The following is an 18,962-nucleotide window of genomic DNA, read 5'->3' on the forward strand; positions in this document are numbered from 1 at the left end:
ACACACACACACACACACTCCCCAGCAGACCTGTAAGCGGACTGGAAGTGCCAAGCACAATGCAGACCCCCCGACACTCCTGTGGGATGCTCCATCTGCCTCAGCATCTCAGCATTTACAAGCTGACTGGTACCTTGAGGTATGTAGAAAAAGCATATAAAGCTGTATCTATGTCTGAATCACCAAATCGGACACAGACACAGGGTTCTGATCCGATTCGGAGAGGTTAAAGGGTCTCCTGATTCGATTCGGATTCATAGATTTGGCTGCTGAATCCGGCTGAATCTCCACTGACATGAATCAATGACCAAAGCTTTGCACAGCCCGAGTTAGACTGCCTTAGTTATTTAGTTGCTATTTTGACTAGAAGGTCTTTCAGACAAGGAGTGCCTCTTTGTACTATATTTGTACAATTCCTCCAGTAATGGGGCCTGGGCTTAGGACTACGACTCCTAAGCACTGAGGTAACCCAAATAATAACAGTGAGTGTTGGGTTGGTCCTAACCATTCCACTAAACATGCTGCAGGCCCCGTGTGCAGGGATTTAGCAGCTGCAAGTTGTAACAATGCAATGTTCCTGCTGACTTACTTGCAAGAATTCTGTTATTCTAAACTATATTTAAAAGTGTAAATGGAGTGCATAAAAGACGTTTTTTGCAGTAATATTCATTAAAAAGTATTATCCTGTCAAGACACGCATCCACCCAAACAATCACGTGCGTGGTCTATTTCCAACATACAGTGGTGCCTTGCCTAGAAGGCTGTAAAACTTGCTGCCTCTTGATTCATAAAATGTCTCTTTTATATTTACTGGAATTATAGGTTGATCTCAACAGCAATGTTCCCTCAGATTCACCTTCTCCTTTGCAACTGTTTCACTATTGCTACTAATGATTAAGCAGCAATAGCACTTCTCACCTTTATGATGACTTACTGGACATGATATGTTCAACTTTCAATCCTTGTAACAATGATGCTATGCTTAGAGCATCAAATATGACTGACTGGCTTTAGTGATGCTTACATACTGCAGGTTCATCTATCTTCCAGGGATAAGCTAGACTAACACTGTTTTGCAGAAATGGATCAAGTCTGGGTTTGAATTGCTACAATTCACCCTCACGAGACACAGCTGATAGGACCTCTTACAGCTAGGGTCACACAGCATTCCCCAAAGGACATGCTTCCTGTAGTGACGAGCATCACCTGAAAGCCCTAGAGGACATTAATCATCCTATATTCAGATAAGTGTATGAATAATGTGCAGCAAATAAGACACGGGGCCACACATTGGAGAATGAAGATGAAACAAAACAGTGCATAGCTGCTCATTAAGTAAGCACCACATTTCCTGTGGTCTGAAAGAGGCAGGTGTTCTGGGAGGTAAAAACAGTATCTGATGAAGTAATTAAAGACTGCATCATAATGTATATGTTTGTGGGGCTGAATTAAAATTCCTCAGCAATCTTTGTTCTGGTATTTCTTAACTTTTGAATAATGCTCTTTTAACATAGTTTAATAGACATGACTTTCTATGTGTTTATATAAACCCATATGTGTAATCTATATAAACATTTCTGTTCCTGACCCTGAAACCCTTATTCCTCCAGGTAGCATTACTGAAGTTATCATTTTTGCAATGCCTTCTGCTTGAAACAACGGTTAGAGCACACTTTATCACAACCAAAAGTTTAATGTTTAACATACGAGTGCTCAACCTAGAGTAACAAACAAGCACTCGAGGCTTGGGATGCCCTTGTCCTTCCCATATTGTTAAAGCAGAAATCAGTAAATAGTTGTATCCTAGTAAGTGGGGCTGCAGGTTCTAGCACGAAAAGGGTAGAGAAACCACTCCTTTTATACAGGAGGTCAAGGTACCTGGTAAAAATCAGCAAATACTTACCTGCACACTGACTGTAACCCCCATGCAGTACCACCTTCCTCCTTCAGTGCCATGTTGGATACAAATTAGTAAAGGATCATGTTTACTTTCAAACTCCCCAGTTAACCATATATTTGAACTACCAATGCTGTGTTTCTAGCACCTTTGAAAGTAGAAGGAATGTTCCCTTTCAATCCCTGACAGGAAGGATTGATGGTCTAGTGGTTAGGGTAGTAGCCTGGCACTTATGAGACTGATGTTCAACACCCTATTTCCTCCAGGACTTCCAGTGTAACCCTGGACAATTCACTAAGGCTCTTTTATCTTGCTTCTCCACCTGTAAAATTGCAAGAAGAGTATTGGCTGACACCACAGGAGTGCTATGAGGATAAATAACATTAAGGATTGTGAGGTGCTTGGATATTATGGTGACAGGGACCAGATTAGATATATATACATGTAGACAGCTAGCTAGAAGTAACTTGGAAAAGTCTGCCTTCTATCATCTATTACAGGAGTGGGCAAAATGTGGCCCGTGGGCTGGATGTGGCCCACCAGGCTATTCTATCTGGCCCGCAGGGGCCATAAAAAATTTAGAAAATGAATATTTATCTGCCCCAAACTGCCTGTCATGTGGCCCTCAATGGCTTGCCAAAACTCAGTAAGCAGCCCTCCACCCAAAATAATTGCTTGCCCCGAATCTATTTGCACTATCAATATCCTAAGGGTTTTAAGTAAAGTTTTAAAAAATACTGATCGTAGTGGAAGAGAAAATCACAAGCTATTGAAGTATTCTTTCAGCTGCATTTCTGAAGCAGTCCCCCTTGGTTGCTATTCCATGCCCAGCAATTTAAAAACTGGTATGAAAGAGGACAACTTGGGCTTCATACTCGAATTGCATACTGGTGCTTCTTACACTATGGAGGATTTAGGTGAAATATGCAGCAGAGAGAGCTGAAATACTGATGGAAAACATGAGGAACTAAAAATATAAAGACATGTCAAGCTTAAAGGGGATCATGCTCAGGCAGGTCAAGAGCCCTCTGGAATAGAATCAAGTATCCATCCCCCAACTTTCTCTTCCCTTCCTAAGAGTTCTTCTCCTCCTAGCCTGCATCTTTTGCAACTGAGACCTTGCTATTGTCCCAGAATTAAGTAAGAAGTTGAAGGGACACATTTTAGCTGAGAGATTGTTATTGATAAGTGTATGCAGTTTCTTGGGGCTCATTTATCCTACAGATAAATATAGTAAGGATAGCCATAAGATCCTTGGGGGCTCTTCAAAGCTCTAGAGTCTAATGTTGAGGGTCTAGCGAAGACCTCAGCAGGGACCTTGGCAGAATAATATCACTTCAATACCTTCTGAAGAAGTTCATTTAAATAATTTACTAGGGATGCTCTTTCTGAAGATTTTGCTTGCTAAGAACTTCACTATGAAACAGTAAATTGTGAGAAACGTATTCCCTCTCCTCTTCCACAACAAAGTTTTTAATGTGGTTTTTTTTCACCTTCAGGTGTAGTTGCACATACCAAAACTGAAAGTAAATAGAGTGGGGACTTGGCATTGGAAACTGTGAAAAAGAGGCAGTTTTAAAGCCAGAACATGAAAGGTGATGCTTCATTTAAAGCTGAATCAGCCTCAGCAAAATCAAAACAAGTGGTCCTTCACCCGATGCAGCAAATTCTTAGCAACCTGGTCACTGGCTGGTAGAGGTCTGGTAATAACAGAGATGGACAGCATCATACATTCAAATGCCTACTCCAGCTCCTTTTATCCATGCCAAGTGTTTCACTCCCCATCACAGCACTGGTTGCAAACCACTAAAAGTAGCACCTCAATGTCTCTAAGAACTACTATCGCAAGCAAAGAGAGAAAGTTTCCTTACATACATTTCTTGCGACGTCCACAAAAATGCTGCTTTTGAAACCTTCCAGGGTGGTAATCATTCGCCTGACCATGATACTTGGAGTAAGTGTGATTTCTGTGATGACCAGGGGAAAAGTGATTGGGGCTGGAAGATACTTTGTACCGGTGCACTTTCTCTTCTGCTGTCCGTTTGTATAAGACATGAGGATGATGTCCAGCGGGTGCTGTATAATTATGTTCCTGTGCTAGGTGCTGAGGTAATGGAGATATAAGGAATTCATTCTCCCGTGTCCTTATCAAACCTGACTAAAAAAAGAATGAATACAGATAAGAAAAAAAAAAATCAACGTCATAGTTTGACAACAAATATATTTCTGCCTACCTGTGAACACTGGGTTCCTTCTAAGTAGCTGTTTTCTCTGAATTGCAAAGTATATGTTACAAAATTAAGACTTTCATGAGGTTAGCCTTTCGTGTCTGTTTGAATCTATCAGGCAATATTGCCACCAGGAAAAGAAAAGCAAAAAAGACACAAGTGCTGTTGCATGGCCAAAAGGGGACAAAGCTGGTTTGATGAGCACAGAATTCCTTTCCGAAATGGAATTTTAAAAATGGATGTAAATTTTGTTTCTGTTACAGTGGAATATCCCATTTGGACTTTGGAGAAAGGTCAATAAAATTAGCAGATTCCCCATGTAAAACAGTCTTCTGTAGCATTCACTTAATCACTGCATCCTCTGCTCTAAGACAAGAGATGTGCCTTGCTGCTAGTCCTGCATCCTATCTGCTGTGCTCCGTTCTAGCGACTACCGGGACTCGCCATCCCACAAAGTTATTCATGCTCCAGAAGACTCAAGTCAGAGATGGTGCTACAGTGGCTCTCAAAATGCTCCTCGGAAGCTTTCTCTCTAATAGTCACGTCCCAGGCACCAAGGTAGATCAGACAGGAGCATTTTTAATATGGAAACTTTTTTTATAAATCTCAGTACGCTCCAAGGACTGAGTGGACTATGGATAATGAAATGTCATGAAATGTCTCTTCAGAGTAGGGTTCAGACACCTTAGTGGGACAGTACTGGGAAGCATGAACTGAGGTTTCACAGATTCATGCCACCCAGTACTTGCTGGGCCAATTACTGTGAAGGTGTCCGACAGCAGCATTGTCAGCATAACACCTGTTAACAAGCAGTAAATTATCCACCTCTTAGGAAATATTAAACTTCTTTCCTGCACAATATGCATGACGAACAATATCTGCAAAAGGATACAGAATATTAAAATGGAGTTTGTGTTGATGGTCATCTCTGTAACTTAAGAGCAAAACACGCTGATGGCAACTTGCATCTGTTCCAAAACCAAGTATTACAAAGCCAGGAAATTCCAGTTTAAGATTATATTTCAAAATTTCCCAAGCATGTTAAGATACGGAAATACAAGCAACCTTAACATTCAACAATTTAACTATAGAATTTGAGTGTCTGTGGCCCCAGATATAAGAGGAAACTTGTATTTAAAAATACATTTATGTTTCCATCTCATTTTTCTTCTCCTGGTGTCGCCAGAAGGCTGAGTTGAAGTTGGGAAACATATGCTATATTTTTCATACATTAAGGATAAATAAAGCTACATCTGTGATTAAGTGATTCCAGAAGAATGTGGGTGGCAATGAGGAAGCATTTTTATTCACGTCGTTAGCTCTTTTTATGTTTTTTCTCATTTCCCAGACTTGTAAAAGTTGTTGTCATAAACATCTTTTTTATCAAGGAAAACTGAAACAGATAGATGCAGCAAGCATCAATTTGTAGTCAAAAGCAAGAACAAAAACCCTCAGCAGACAACTACATACGTAATTCTAGATATGGAATGTGTTGTAGATCACAGGCACCATCTCATACCAAGACCACCTCCAGGAGTGACCGCCCCATTTCTCTCGCTTTGTAAAAGTGCATGCCGACCAGCAGGTGGCCTCTACAAAACACTCGGTATAACGTGTGAGCTCTCTCAGTAGATGCCGCAGCTGGTGATGCCACCACAGAATGCTCTCTGATGGCAGATGACACAGCTATGCACCTATACCTGCCTGTTTATGATGTGCACCACTAGCTCGTCTTGCCCATTTTTCTATTCTGTCCAAACTGAGGATGACAGAGGACTTCAATACATCATTACCCCCTGTGGTTCTTTCAGCTTTGTGGTATTCTTTACGCTTGCTCTCAGGAGGAAAATTTAACAGAATAAAATCCAAAATCCTTACAGCTTTAACTGTAGGGTTTAGTACTCAGGATAATGCTGCCATTGATACTGGATGTATCTACACATGCATTTGATCTGAGATCAGTTTCCTTGCAAGTAAACTATTTGTGACTAATCGCTCCCATGCAGGCGTCTACACATGCAGGGACATGGCAGCAGATTTGCTGCTCTTGGCAGAAAACTGGTGCCACTTCCTGTGGCCCTGCAAAGGTCTCCAGCTGCCATCAGGGGGACCATGAGGCTCTGGCTGCAGCTGCCAGCAGCTGGCAGCCATCTGGAAAAAGCAGCCCCGTGCTCTGGTCCGTGGCCAGCCACTTCTCTGGCCAGGCACAGTGTGCTCAGCACACAACAGCTTTCTCCTCACTGCCTCCAGCTTCCTGCGCCATGACTGCTCCAGTCCCTGCCCCTGGCAGCGATGATCAGCAGTGGTCCCAGGCTCCTGCTGGCCACCACACTGGCCCTGCTGGCTCGCCATGCCAACCGCCAGCTGGCCCATGGCCATCTGGGCCATCCTGGCTTCCCCACACACAGCGACTGCCTGCCTAGCCACAGCATGCTGTCCCAGAGCAGCTGCCACTGCACAGCTGCTGCCTAGACCCCATCCAGCTAGCCGGACCCCAGCAGGGACACCAGTGATGAGCTGGTGGATGTCACTGCTGGAACTACCCTCACCCTTCTGGGCCTCCAGCCCCACTGTCTCTGGGCCTGCCGGGCCAGCCAAGATTGGTGGCTGCAAGTTATCCAGCAGACCTGGGACAATGAGCTGTGGCTGGAAGCCTTCCACATGACCCAGGCCACCTACTGGGACCTCCTGGAGAAGCTCTGGCCACACCTGGAGTGGCAGGACACTGCCATGTGGCCACCCCTTCCCGGGGACACTCACTTGGCCCGTGCTGTGATGAAGCTGGTTATGCCCACAAGCCTCTGCTATGTGGGGCATCTCCTTGTAATGGGCAAGGCCATTGCGGAGGAATGTTCTGGAGGTGTGTGACACCCTCCAGGATGTGCTGGGGCACATGATGCTCCAGATGCATGACCCCCTAATGGTGGTGGCGGGGTTCTGTGCCCTGGTATTCCCCTAGTGCATTGGGGCCCTGGATGGGACCCACATTCCCATCACTTGCCCACCCCCCTGTGACCACTATAGCCAGAGGGGCTTTCACTCTATTGTGCTCCAAGCCATTGTTGACCACCACAGTGCCTTCACAAATTTGAGTGCCAGCTTGGCGGGCAGTGTCCAGAATGCCCATGTGTTTCGCATTTCTGCTCTGGTGCAAAGCAGCTGCTTCGCACTGGGGGTGCCAGACCTGCAGCTGGGTGCCATGGTGGTCCTGCCCCTCCTATCGGGGATGCCACCTACACACTTCTGCCCTGGTTCACATGGACCTACACTGGCCAGCTAAACACTACCCAGGCCCACTTTAATCAGTGCCTGGGCTGGGCTTGGGCCTTGGTGGAATGCACTTTCAGCCACCAAAAAAAGACACTGGCACACCCTCACTGCCCACCTGGAGTTCGTTGAGGACAACTTCCCCCAGGTCATCATCACAGCCTGCATGCTGCATAATATCTGTGGGGCCTTGGAAGAGTTCTTCTATGAGGCCTGGGTGGAGGAGGCGCGGTGGGTAGTGGGAGCAGTAGCGGCAGCAGCAACAGCAGTGAGTCCCCCACCCCACCAAGGCCTCAAGTGAGCCACACACCAGGCCCTGGGGGCCAGGCCACCAGGTGTGAGACAAGCTGGCTGACCACCTCCTCCTGCACTCCCTGCTGTAGCCCACCTGGACAGCCTCCCATGGATGTCCCCACCCTCGTTGCCCACCCCCAGCACCATGCTGACTGCAGACACACCTCAGAGGAACAACAGTTTTTATTCCCCTCACATCAAACAGGCTTCCCCTTCCCTCCTCAATAAACAGAGCCCCACTTTCCCTCCCCCACCACAACAGAGCCCCTTCAACACCCACCCCACCCACCAATAATAAAGCACCCTCTTCTCCATGCAAAATACTTACAATGTGTTTTGTATACCATCCCAGGGTAGGAAGCTGTGGGGTGGGGGCACCTGGAGGGCAGAGCCCAGAGACAGTTGGCCAGCACCACAGCTTCTGGCCATTCCCCTGCGGGTGCACATGCCACAGCAGGCCTGGTGGGTGGGGGGCTTCTCCGTGGGCAACAGTGGGCAGCTCCAGCTCCAGCAGCTGGTTTCCAGAGCCAGCATATAGTCCTGGCCCTGCTGCAAGCAGCTCTGGCTCCGTGCCAATGTGGAGCTGGAGTGAGTGGTGAGCCTGGGCCCAGGAAGTGGAGCTGGTGGTGAGGGACCTGGGGCAGGGTCCAAGACAGGGGTTCTTGGCTGGTGGAGGTGCCTCTGGACCTCCACCCAGGTCCATGGAGGGGCCTGCTGCTGCCACCAAGCCCACAGTGCAGGGCTACAAGACAGCTAGGATGAGGAGATGCAGGAGGCTTCTCCAGGCAGGCACCTCAGGGCCAGCCCCCACTGTGGCAATGCTGTGCACTCAGCATGCCCCTGCTGTGCATGTCCTGGGCACTGCACAAGGAGCTGTTTGCATGGACCAAGGGGTGCCCAACCCGCTACATCCTGCTGCTGCTGCTCACCATGGTACTCCAGGTGCACCTGTGCAACTGGCATGGGACTCTGAGCTTCAATGGTGTTGGGGGAAGGGGACAAGCCTAGGCTGCCCTGCAACCTCCACCACCACTTGGAAGGCTACCTGTGGCTGCGCTACATGTCCCTGCCTCCCACAACTGAGGAGGACATCGCCATTGGCACTGACACATTGTTTGGCATGACAAGCCCATGCTCACCTAGCTGCAGAGGCATGACCTGCTTAATAAAGTTTTGCACTGTCTCTTGCCTCCCTGCATTCTGTGGGGAGGGACCTGGAGGCAGGGGAGTGTAGCTGGGCTAGGCAAGGAGTGGAGGCAGTGGCAAGAGCTGAGATGAGGAGGGCCTTTCCTCCAGCACTGGTGTAGCCAGTGGTTCTGCTCAGTCCTGGCTGGTGCAGCTCTGAATGGACTCTTTGGATGGCAGGATGCAGCATGTGGGCACCTCCAAGGTGGAGCTGGAGCTGCTGGAGGGTGGCAGTGACATGGCTGGCCATGCCTCAATGCTGGGGCTAAGGCTACAGAACTGTCAGGACAGGTGCTGGCCAAGGCTTCCTGAGCTGCTGGTGGAGGCTGCAGGAGGGGACCTCAGTGGAATGGGCTGGTGGTGGCCTGAGGGGCCCCAGTAACATGTCACCACAGATGCCACGCCAGGACAGGGACTCAGGCAGGCTGCCCATGCTGCCGCACACAGTACAGCTGTGGCTTGAGGGCACTCCCCAACTGCCAGCTATGGTTGGCGATATGATCCATTGTGCCTTCAAGGCCTTGACCTTTATACAGCACTGCTGCAGCAACCAATTGTGCCCATGCTCCTGCATCCATCCTGATAGCCCTTCACACATGTGGGTGTTGGAGTGGCCACCCTGTGGAAACTGGCTCTGTACCTCTGCCTCTCCCCACAGTGCCCACCAATCTCCTCCTGCAACCAGTTGATGGGCACTGGTGTGGATGGCGACAAGGCCATTGGGGCTCCTGTGCCAGCTCTTTGGGCCTCTGCATAGCTGTCTCTGTGCTTCTTGACCTGAGCAGCTGGCTGCAGTGCCCAGCACAGGGGCACGGCACAGGACTGGCAGCCATGTGTTGAGGCAGGCAATGCGCCACAGCACCTGCAGACTCCAGACAGGTTGCTGGGGGTGGGCTGTGGGCAGCTAGAGCTGGCACTGGTGGCCAGGACCTGCCTGCAGTTGAGCCTGGGTGCTGACAGGCCTAGCAGGAGCCTGGAGCAGCCTGCAGGCCTGGACAGGTCAGGCGTGGCACCTGTACAGCACTGCAGTGCCAGACAGCAGCACTGGGGTGCAGGCAAGCTGGTGTAGCTGGCTTGTGGCCTATCCAAGGGGACACAGGGACCTGGAGTGGCCTCAGGCTTCCTGCATGTGCCCCTGGGTTCAAAATGCCTGCAGGCTTTTAAGGGTCTGAGGCTGGGAGTAGGAGAGGCTCCCAGGCCAGGAGCCCTGGGGCTAGCCTCAGGCTGGTCCCCTACTGGCAGGGCTAACTGGGAGCAAATTTGCTCCTGGTTGGCATCTACATGTGTGTTACCGTGCAGTAACTACTTGCAAGTAAATTTCTTACTTACATTTGCAGGTAGCAAATTTACTTGAGAATACTGACACTTACTGTGCAGTAAGCTACATTATTGTGCAGTAAGGTATCTTGTGTAGGCATGCCCACTGAGTATATTCACCATAAACAGATTTAGCAGGGATTTCAACATAAATTGGCCAAAAAGCAAACCTAGTCATTCAACACATTTTAAGAAAGGGGCAAAATTGTCTCTTCCAATGAAAGAATGGGTGTGAGGAATTTCTCATCATGTGCAAGAATGTAAGTTGTTTGCCTACCAATTTCAATGGGCTGGTAAACATCAAATTTCATACCGCAATACAGCAGAGAAAATCATATTCCTACAGGGAGAAATCTAATATTTGAATTATTTGATTTATGTCATCAGACATTTAGAAGTAACACAATTCATTTGCCGTTCTGGGCAAGATGCTCCCTTCCATACAATCATCTGCTATACTACATTGATAAATGAGCATCTGTTTACTGATTTTACTCCCATCTATTGCAAAACAGAAACAGAGTAAATCTGTTTTTTATTTCTCCATTTTAAAGGTTTCCACATCTGAAATCATTCCTACAGGATTCATTTAATAAATGATTAAAACCACATGGAACAAAGGATTTTCTACGTTTTCCTTGCAACAACTACCCCGATGTACACCAAGTTTTCATCCCAAATGTAATTCCTATATTTAACATCATACAGGTAGACCAAGGTCTCCAGAAATATGCAATGAACTCAATCCTGAACCATGTGCTGAACTCATTTTGCTGCATGATTTTATGTGCTGCAGGTGAGGGACCCATAAACTGATTCAGTTTTCTTCAGTCAAGGCTGTGGCTCAATTCTCAGATGAAATGCTCTCCTTTTGGGCTTTAAATTAGAAATGATCTTCCTAATTGAAAAAATATTATGAAGGCTGAATACTGTCTACTTTTTCTGATGCAGCCTCTCTAGTGTTCTAGAGGCGTAGGTGCTGAGATCGATGCAAGATTGATTGTAGGTTCAAACACATGTAATTTTTCATTTCTACAAATTGCAAGAGCATTTCTGGTGTTTGCACTTAGCTGATTTCATTAGTAATTCAGAAATAACTTTGAAAATTTGGCTCAGATTCCTAACGTACTGAGATCCACAAGTTGTGGGACTGGAGCAAGGTATACAGTTATGGAGGTAACTTGCAGTTACTTGTTTTTGGTCTTTATAAAAATGAGTAGCCTGCAAGCTATACAATTTGTGTTAGTTTGCTACCAAGGGTACATCAGAAAGGTCAAAGGTCTAGTTGAGCCTAAGGTCTGTTCCTAACATAGCTAAGGCACACCAGTGTGTGGTATTAATCTTCATGACTACACAAAGAAACAATGTAACTACTAATGCAGAGAGAGCCCAGAAGTCCACAACTCAAATTTACTACCCCTCTCTTCTGCCAAAAAACAAAGTGGTTATCCTGCTGGCCATGTTGTAAGACTTACCTCTTTTCAGTACCATACCAGATAGAAGCTGCAATATGGAAGACACCAAATTATGCTGAATCAACAAATAAACCAATTGTAAAACCTGCAGACATTAAAAAGCCAATATTTATTAAATAAATGATTAAGTATGAATTGTGTGCTTAGTTCTTTGAATCTGCTAATGAAATTGTAAGTCCTCTATAAAATTTCACATTGTCAGGGCATTATTGCAAAAGCAGTAGTCCTGAATTTTCCTGTTACATTTCAGAAGGAAGGGGGAATCTCTTTGAGTAATCTGAACATGGGTGCTTATTAACAGGAAATCTGGTTCAGGATTTCTTCACTCAGATTTGATTACTATGTAAGGATTAAGAGTAGGAACTGCAGAAAGCACTAGCTCCTACTATATTCAAAAAATAAGAAGACCAATTGTGGCAGGGCACTGTTGGCACCTGCCACTTTAAGAGCTGAGCCAAACAGCCAGCGGGTGCTTGACTGCGGTGGCCATTTTAGATCTCTGGCCATCCATATAAACAGAGTAGTTCCCTACTGGCAGGCCAGGCAGCAACATTACCTGGCTGTAAGGCTGCATGCAACATCCTGGAGGTAAGGGCAGGTGCTAAAGAGGATGGTTTGGAGGCCTCAGAGAGGGCATGGTAGGAACCCCAAGTGAGGGGAGAAGTCCAAGGTAAGTCTCTGGATGCCTGAGGCTGCAATTTCAGCCAGAGGAGCGAGTCCTAACCCTGGTAAGTCCCCCACTGCTGGGAGGCCAAGTGTGGGTCAAAAGTAAGACCTATGGTTGATTACAATGACCTTCTGCTCCAAGGGGGGAGTGACAGTCCCTGTGAGACCCTGGAGCACCAGTCGTGGCGTGGGTTAAGAATGCCCTGGTGAGGGGTGGCCCCAGAAAGGAGGGGCCCTAATGAGGGGGTGGAAGTGTGGACCCCCAGTAAGAGGAAAACCAGAGGGCTGGGAGCCGTGTGTGTGTGTAAATAAAGTTGCCCCAGGAGGGGCCAGAGCAAGCTTGGACCCAGCTGAGTAATTGGCTGGCCACTACCCTGGTGAGGGTCATGGGAGAGGCCCAAAAGACAGTATGTCTGCCACACAAAGTATGAGCTAGATAAAGCCTATGGCTGAAGGGGCTTGATCCAAGAGGGAGTACACGTTTTCGATGCAAAAAAAGTGACCCTGTGAGAGGGGGTGGAGAGTGACTCCCTAGTGAGAGGAGGGAGGTGTGAATGTGGGTGTCTGAGGCCTCACAAAGAGGCCTAAGCTTGATCCAGCTGTAGGCCAGGAGCATTGAGTCATCTGGATGCCATCTGCGAGGCTTGGGCTGCAGTGCAGGGGAGGAACGGAGCTGCAGATAGTGCCCCCTGGCACTGGGGCAAGAATGGGTAGTCTCCCACCTAATTAACATCCTAATTGGATATCAATGAGGTGTGGCAGAAGAGGCAGGTGAGGAAACCAGCACTGTGGCTGGTTAGGGAGTTCCTACTCTGCCACACCCATCTTGAGTACTTTTGATAAATCCCACTCTAAAATGTTTTCTCTCCAATAGCCAGTCTTATTTGCATCTCATTCAAAGAGCCTACAAGACTACTTTTCTATTATTCTCCTCCGTGTTCTGGGAATCTAACCCAAATCCCACTGAAGTTGGCGGGAGAGCACTGGGTCCTTAATGCCCAGTCTTGCCAAATTCTGGCTTCACTTCCTGAAGGTTATGATCATTCCTCACTTCCAAGCACTCAACATCTCACCAAATAGCACCCTTTGTAGGACACAAAACAATGACAGCCAAAAGACCCGTCATCCTGCAGCAGATTTTTTTTCAAAGATATATTATTCTATTATTTGTATTTATTTTTTTAAAATCTGAGATATGGAGGCAGTATATACCCTTCTCCACACTATGATACACTTGTGGCAGTAGATTTCATATTTACATAAAGCCACTTTTATTGTGTGTTAATTAAATTACAGGCGACAACGCATCCATATGCACGAAGAGTTACAAAAGAGTCACAATCCAGACACAGCTAATGAGGTAAGAAATGCAGCAGCATGAAATTCAAATCTGAGAAGAGGCAGTACAGTCAAACAGATGGACTGCAAAATTTGCTAAATAAATACAACTAGTTAGTTTAGGCTTATACCAAGTGAAATTACTCACTATATGATGACAGAATCACCTTGACTAGACTAGAATATTAAAACTATATGTAAAAATAACTGTTAAGCAACACTATATATTTCCTAGCTCCCTGTTATGATATTGCATGTGCATCTGAAGCTTAAAAAACAAAGAACTACTCTGTTTTAGCCATTAGCAAATACTGACTTTAAATAATGGCCACGGAATAAGCAACTTCCTGTTGCAAAGGGATGGATACGTTCAGAATGAAGAAACTTTCAGAAGTAAGGGGTTAAATATGAGGGGTTTGTACCTTTTAAAATGGCCTGCAGTGTTATAAATGCATGCACACAGTTAATTCATTGTAAAGGTTACTACTGACTCCATGAACACTGACATAGGACCTTCTGTGCTACAGGAGGACCTTCTGTACCTTCTGAGATGTCTAGCAAAAGGAAAAGAAAAATGAAGAATTTTCCTAAAAAATGGAAAGTTCCTAAAAGAAAAGAGTCTCCAATATCCCCAAATTAGCAAAGATCAACTAAGCAGATGAATGTAATTGTAAAACTCCCATCACAATAATCACTGGACATTGAGAGAATTATTTCTTATTCATACTGCAGTGAAAGCTTGGGGAACGTTGTTAGCTGGGATTTATTCAAGCATGAACTCTAGCTCCATTGTTAGATCTGATCCTTTAATAACATCTCTGGTCTTTTGGCACCACTCAGGAAACACAAAGGAGCCACAACTGGCCATCAGAGACTTTTCTTGTTGGAAGGCAACTCCCTCTTGGCTAAGATACTCTAGCTCTGGACCCTCTGTGTCTGCCCCTCACTCCTGCAATAAAAAGAAGCATGTTGAAGAGAGAAAGAGGGCAGAGCAGAGCTGCATAGGATGTTAAAGCAGCCAAACAACTTACATTTCATTCAGCAACCTTCATTTGCCTTGCGGCTAAGGCTGGCCCCTAGAAATAGGAAGTTAGGTCTCTGGTTTCAAATTCTACATGCAAGAGTATGGACATTAAGATGGAGAGTTTCTCCACCTGCCTGTGTTCAGGGTCAGTCACAATGTAATGGGATACAGAGCCCTTTGTTTCAAGTGGCTGCCTGGACAAGGTTACTGCCTTCACAAGGCACAGAAAGTGGGCCCTGCTCTATGCATGCATGATACAAAGCCCACTGAAGAAAATGGAAGGCCTCCCATTGGCATCAATAGATTTTTTTTTTTTTTTTTTTCTGCTGAGTCCTGAAAGGAAAATGAAATTCTTCCTGTACCTCGGGATGTGTCAGCCAGTGTGGATTGGATGAATGGACTGGAGGTGGATAAACAGCTGGTTTGAACATTGGGTCCAGTGGGTAGTATAATCAATGGCTCACGGTATCAAATGAAGTGCCCCAGGGGTCAATTCTGAGGCCATTGTTGTTCAATATCTTCATTAACAATATGGAACATGGGATGGAGTGCACCCCGAACAAGTTGGTAGATAACACCAAGCTGAGGGGTGTAGTAGATATGCTGGAGGGGAGGTCTAGGATTCAGAGTGACCTAGGCAAATTGAAACACTGGGACAAAAGAAATCTCGTGAGGTTTACCAAGAACAAGTGCGAAGTCCTACACTTAGGATGACAGACTCCAGTACAGCCTGGAAACTGACTGGCTGGGCAGCAGCTCTTCAGAAAAGGACTTGGGAGTTACAGTGGTTGGATATACAATAAGATGGATATAAGTCAGCAGTATGACCTTGTTGCCAAGAAGGCTAACTGCATCCTGGGCTGCATTAGCAGAAGCATTGCCAGAAGATAGAGCAAAGTAATTATTTCAATCTATTCAGCACTGCTGAGGCCACATCTGAAGTACCATGTCCAGTTTTGGGCCCCCCCCACTATAGAAAGGATGTGGACAAGTTGGAGAGAGTCCAGCAGAGGGCAACAAAAATGGTTAGGGGGCCAGGACATGTGACTTATGAGAAGCTGAGGGAGCTGGGCTTATTTAGTCTGGAGAAAAGAAGACTGAGAAGGGATTTGATAACAGCCTTTATCTACCTGAAGGAAGGTTACAAAGAGGATGGAGCTGGTGGTGACAGAATATGGAGCACTGTTCTCAAGTTGCATCAAGGGAGGTTTAGGTTGGATATTAGGAAAAGCTTTCTCACTAGGACAGTGGTGAAGCACTGGAACAGGTTACCTAGGAGGGTGGTTGAAGCTCCACCCTTGGAGGTTTTTAATCCCTGTCTCAGTACAGCCCTGACTGGAATGATGTAGTTGGGGCTGGTCCTGTTTTGAGCAGGGGGTTGGAGTAGATGACTTCCTGAAGTCCCTTCCAACCCTAATTTCTATGATTCTAGCATTCCTTCTGTAGATCCAATCCTTCCTACCCACGCGAAGTGCAGCCATTGTCTATTAATTCAAGCTATTTAAAGCAATGCAAGACCATACAGTCAAAATAAATTCTCAACTCTCAAGCAAAGATGACATCATCTATCAATCTCTCTATGAAATACTTTGGGTTGTGCTCACTTGGGATGAGTTGGTTAGACTACAACTTTACTTACAGACATAAGCAAAACTATTCAAGTAATTACAACCCTAAAATATATTATGATCTAAAATCATATACAGAACATATCATTGATTGACTTTTTTTGAGAAACAAATTGATAAGCCCCTCTCAGGTTTGGGTTGAAATGAGAATATTTTGAAAAACATAATCCTATGGGCAAATGTTGGTGTGAAATTGATTGGAAGAAAAGGAGAAGTCATATATCTGGTACAGCAGAAAGTTAGGAACTGAATTGCAGAAAGTGTGGTTGAGATGAAAAATGTCTTAATCCTACAGAAACAGACAAATCGTGAGACGTGAAAATGATAAGAAAACTTTGCAAAGGGTCTAAAAAGACAGTTGAAGACTCAACCCATGATTTTTCAAAATAGGAGCCTCCCTGCCCTTCTCACATGGGTCAATGACCTGCTTTTTAAAGAGCTGAGGACCCAACGATCCCATTGGATTGTGTCTGGTCTACAGACTGTAAACACATCCAGAATATGCCCAAACCAACATGGTTAAGAAACTGTTTTGAGAAACTAGTAAGAATGGAAGAGACTTCCAATGACATACATGTATTGCTGAAGTCAGAGATCCCACAAGTAAAACTCCATTTTTTATCCCATCCCAAACCAGGCAGCGATGAGACATGAGAGGATTCAAAATATTACTGAGAATTTAAATTAACTGCATATTCCCAAGTTATCATGATATCCATCCCTGAGAAAACATGAAGAGTCATTTGCATAATGGATAGCATTGGCTGTTGACAATCCCAGAGTTAATAATTAAAAACACGACACTTCACTGGATTGAGCTGATGAAAATAATGTCATTGGGGCTGTACTAATTTATACCAGATTGATGACATCTGGCTCCTTACCACTTTGAATGTTTAGGTTTAGTTAATGATCAATACACATATTTAAACATTTTTTTAATCAAAGAAAAAATATATCTAAGTCACTTGGCAAACCAAACTGGTTTATTAGTTGCATTACATATCTCTCTTACACACTTTCTTTCCAAATCTGGGTGAAGCAGAAAAATTCTCAACTCTATTCTGAATTAATTGGTTTTCTAGCAGAATAATATAGCTTGCTTATAGCCTATATTGTAAACTTTAAAATGTCAAGATTTCTAATAACATAGCATTTACTCTGCCTCATTCAAAGGTCCTCAGAGTCCAGGACCTTTAAAGAGCCATTTTGAGTTCATCATGAAAGAGTACTCTGTTCAGTTAAAATGTACAGCACAAGCATTATTCTGAACATTCAGCAATTGTTAAAACAAGGTAACACAATTGCTTGTCTTTTTTTTATTCCTAAATGAACAGAGACAAAGTTAACTCTCAATAGTGCCTTTGTATTTTTGCAGTTGACTGAAGTTGCTTAAACATCTTTGTGCAATCCTGCTTTTATTAACATGTGGCAAATAGGAAAAAAATATTTTAATTTGCTTCTTAGGTTAAGGTAAGTGAACTGTCACATTAGTGCTTAAATATATTAAGCTGACATTTATTGCAGGGTAATGATGATATATTCTAGAATAATACTAACTTTGCTTTGCAGGAAATTAAGATACTTGGTCATATCTATTTGCATTCTGACACTATTTATGCCTTGAAAACAAAGACCAGTTTCTATGAATGACATTTATCCAAATGTGCATGCACACACGCACGTGCGCACGCACACACGCGCACACACACATGCACTCTATATGTATATAGGATGACCATATTATTTTTCAGAAAATCCAGGACACTGCCTCCCTGATCCCCACCTGGAAGCACCACTGCCCACCCCCTGCCAGTGGGAAGGCACCAAAGGGCACCAAAACACAAGCACCCCCTGCTTAGTGCTCTTCATTGATTCCTGAAAAACTGAGCATTAAGCAAAATAGCGTTAAGTGAAACCAAAGGTTTTGGATGAACCAAGATGGCGACTGTGAGCATTATAACAAAACTCGCTAAGGGGAATCGGGTATCAATTTAAAACCAGCATTATAGTGAAATAGCACTAAGGAAACCACCGTTAAGTGGGGGTTGCCTGTACAAGCTTCCCCAGGGCATCCACACATCACGATTACAGCATCGCTTTCCCCCCGACCCTGTCCCTCCCCAAGCAGGAGGTGCAGCGCCCTGCAGAGTCCAGCCCACCGCCGGCCTCCAGCTGCTGCTCAGGAGGATCTGGGCAAAGCAGTGTGGGCAGGGTGGTGCCAGTCTTGGACTTTTGTTTCCACTTTCACCAACCAGCCCGGATGACCTATAAAAACTAGGACTGTCCTGGCCAAACCAGGATGTATGGTCGCCCTAACTATAAATGTCAAGATGTCTGCCAAGTTGCACACTAACTAATATGGATCTTCACTGATTCTGTCAGTGTGGGCCCAGCAAAGCAGTGTGAACACAAACTTACTCATTACAATCTATGTTTATCCTAGCTAATGGTTCCAGGAAGCAACTTGGGCTAAAAGACATAGATCCAAGTTAGGCCTGATCATTATTCAAGTAGTCGGGGATAGTCTCTTTAAGCAAGGCCTGTGTGACAGAAAGATGAAATCTAGATATTTTTATTCCTTGTGGCAGTCCTGAAATCCATCACAGAGCAACCAGGAAATAGCAGGATTATTGTATGAAT

General features: G+C 45.3%; 1 protein-coding gene across 1 annotated transcript in view; it reads right to left on the bottom strand.

Moving 5' to 3' along the window:
* Nucleotides 1-18,962, bottom strand: part of ADAMTS18 (ADAM metallopeptidase with thrombospondin type 1 motif 18) — a 161,972-nt gene that overhangs the window by 66,343 nt on the left and 76,667 nt on the right. The window contains exon 3 of the mRNA XM_019535437.1: nucleotides 3,773-4,055. Within this exon, the coding sequence (XP_019390982.1) occupies nucleotides 3,773-4,055 (283 nt within the window). The remainder of the gene's footprint in view (nucleotides 1-3,772; nucleotides 4,056-18,962) is intronic.

This window comes from Crocodylus porosus, unplaced genomic scaffold, assembly GCF_001723895.1.
Source record: "Crocodylus porosus isolate Cpor-Errol unplaced genomic scaffold, CroPor_comp1, whole genome shotgun sequence".
Taxonomy (NCBI): Eukaryota; Metazoa; Chordata; order Crocodylia; family Crocodylidae; genus Crocodylus; species Crocodylus porosus.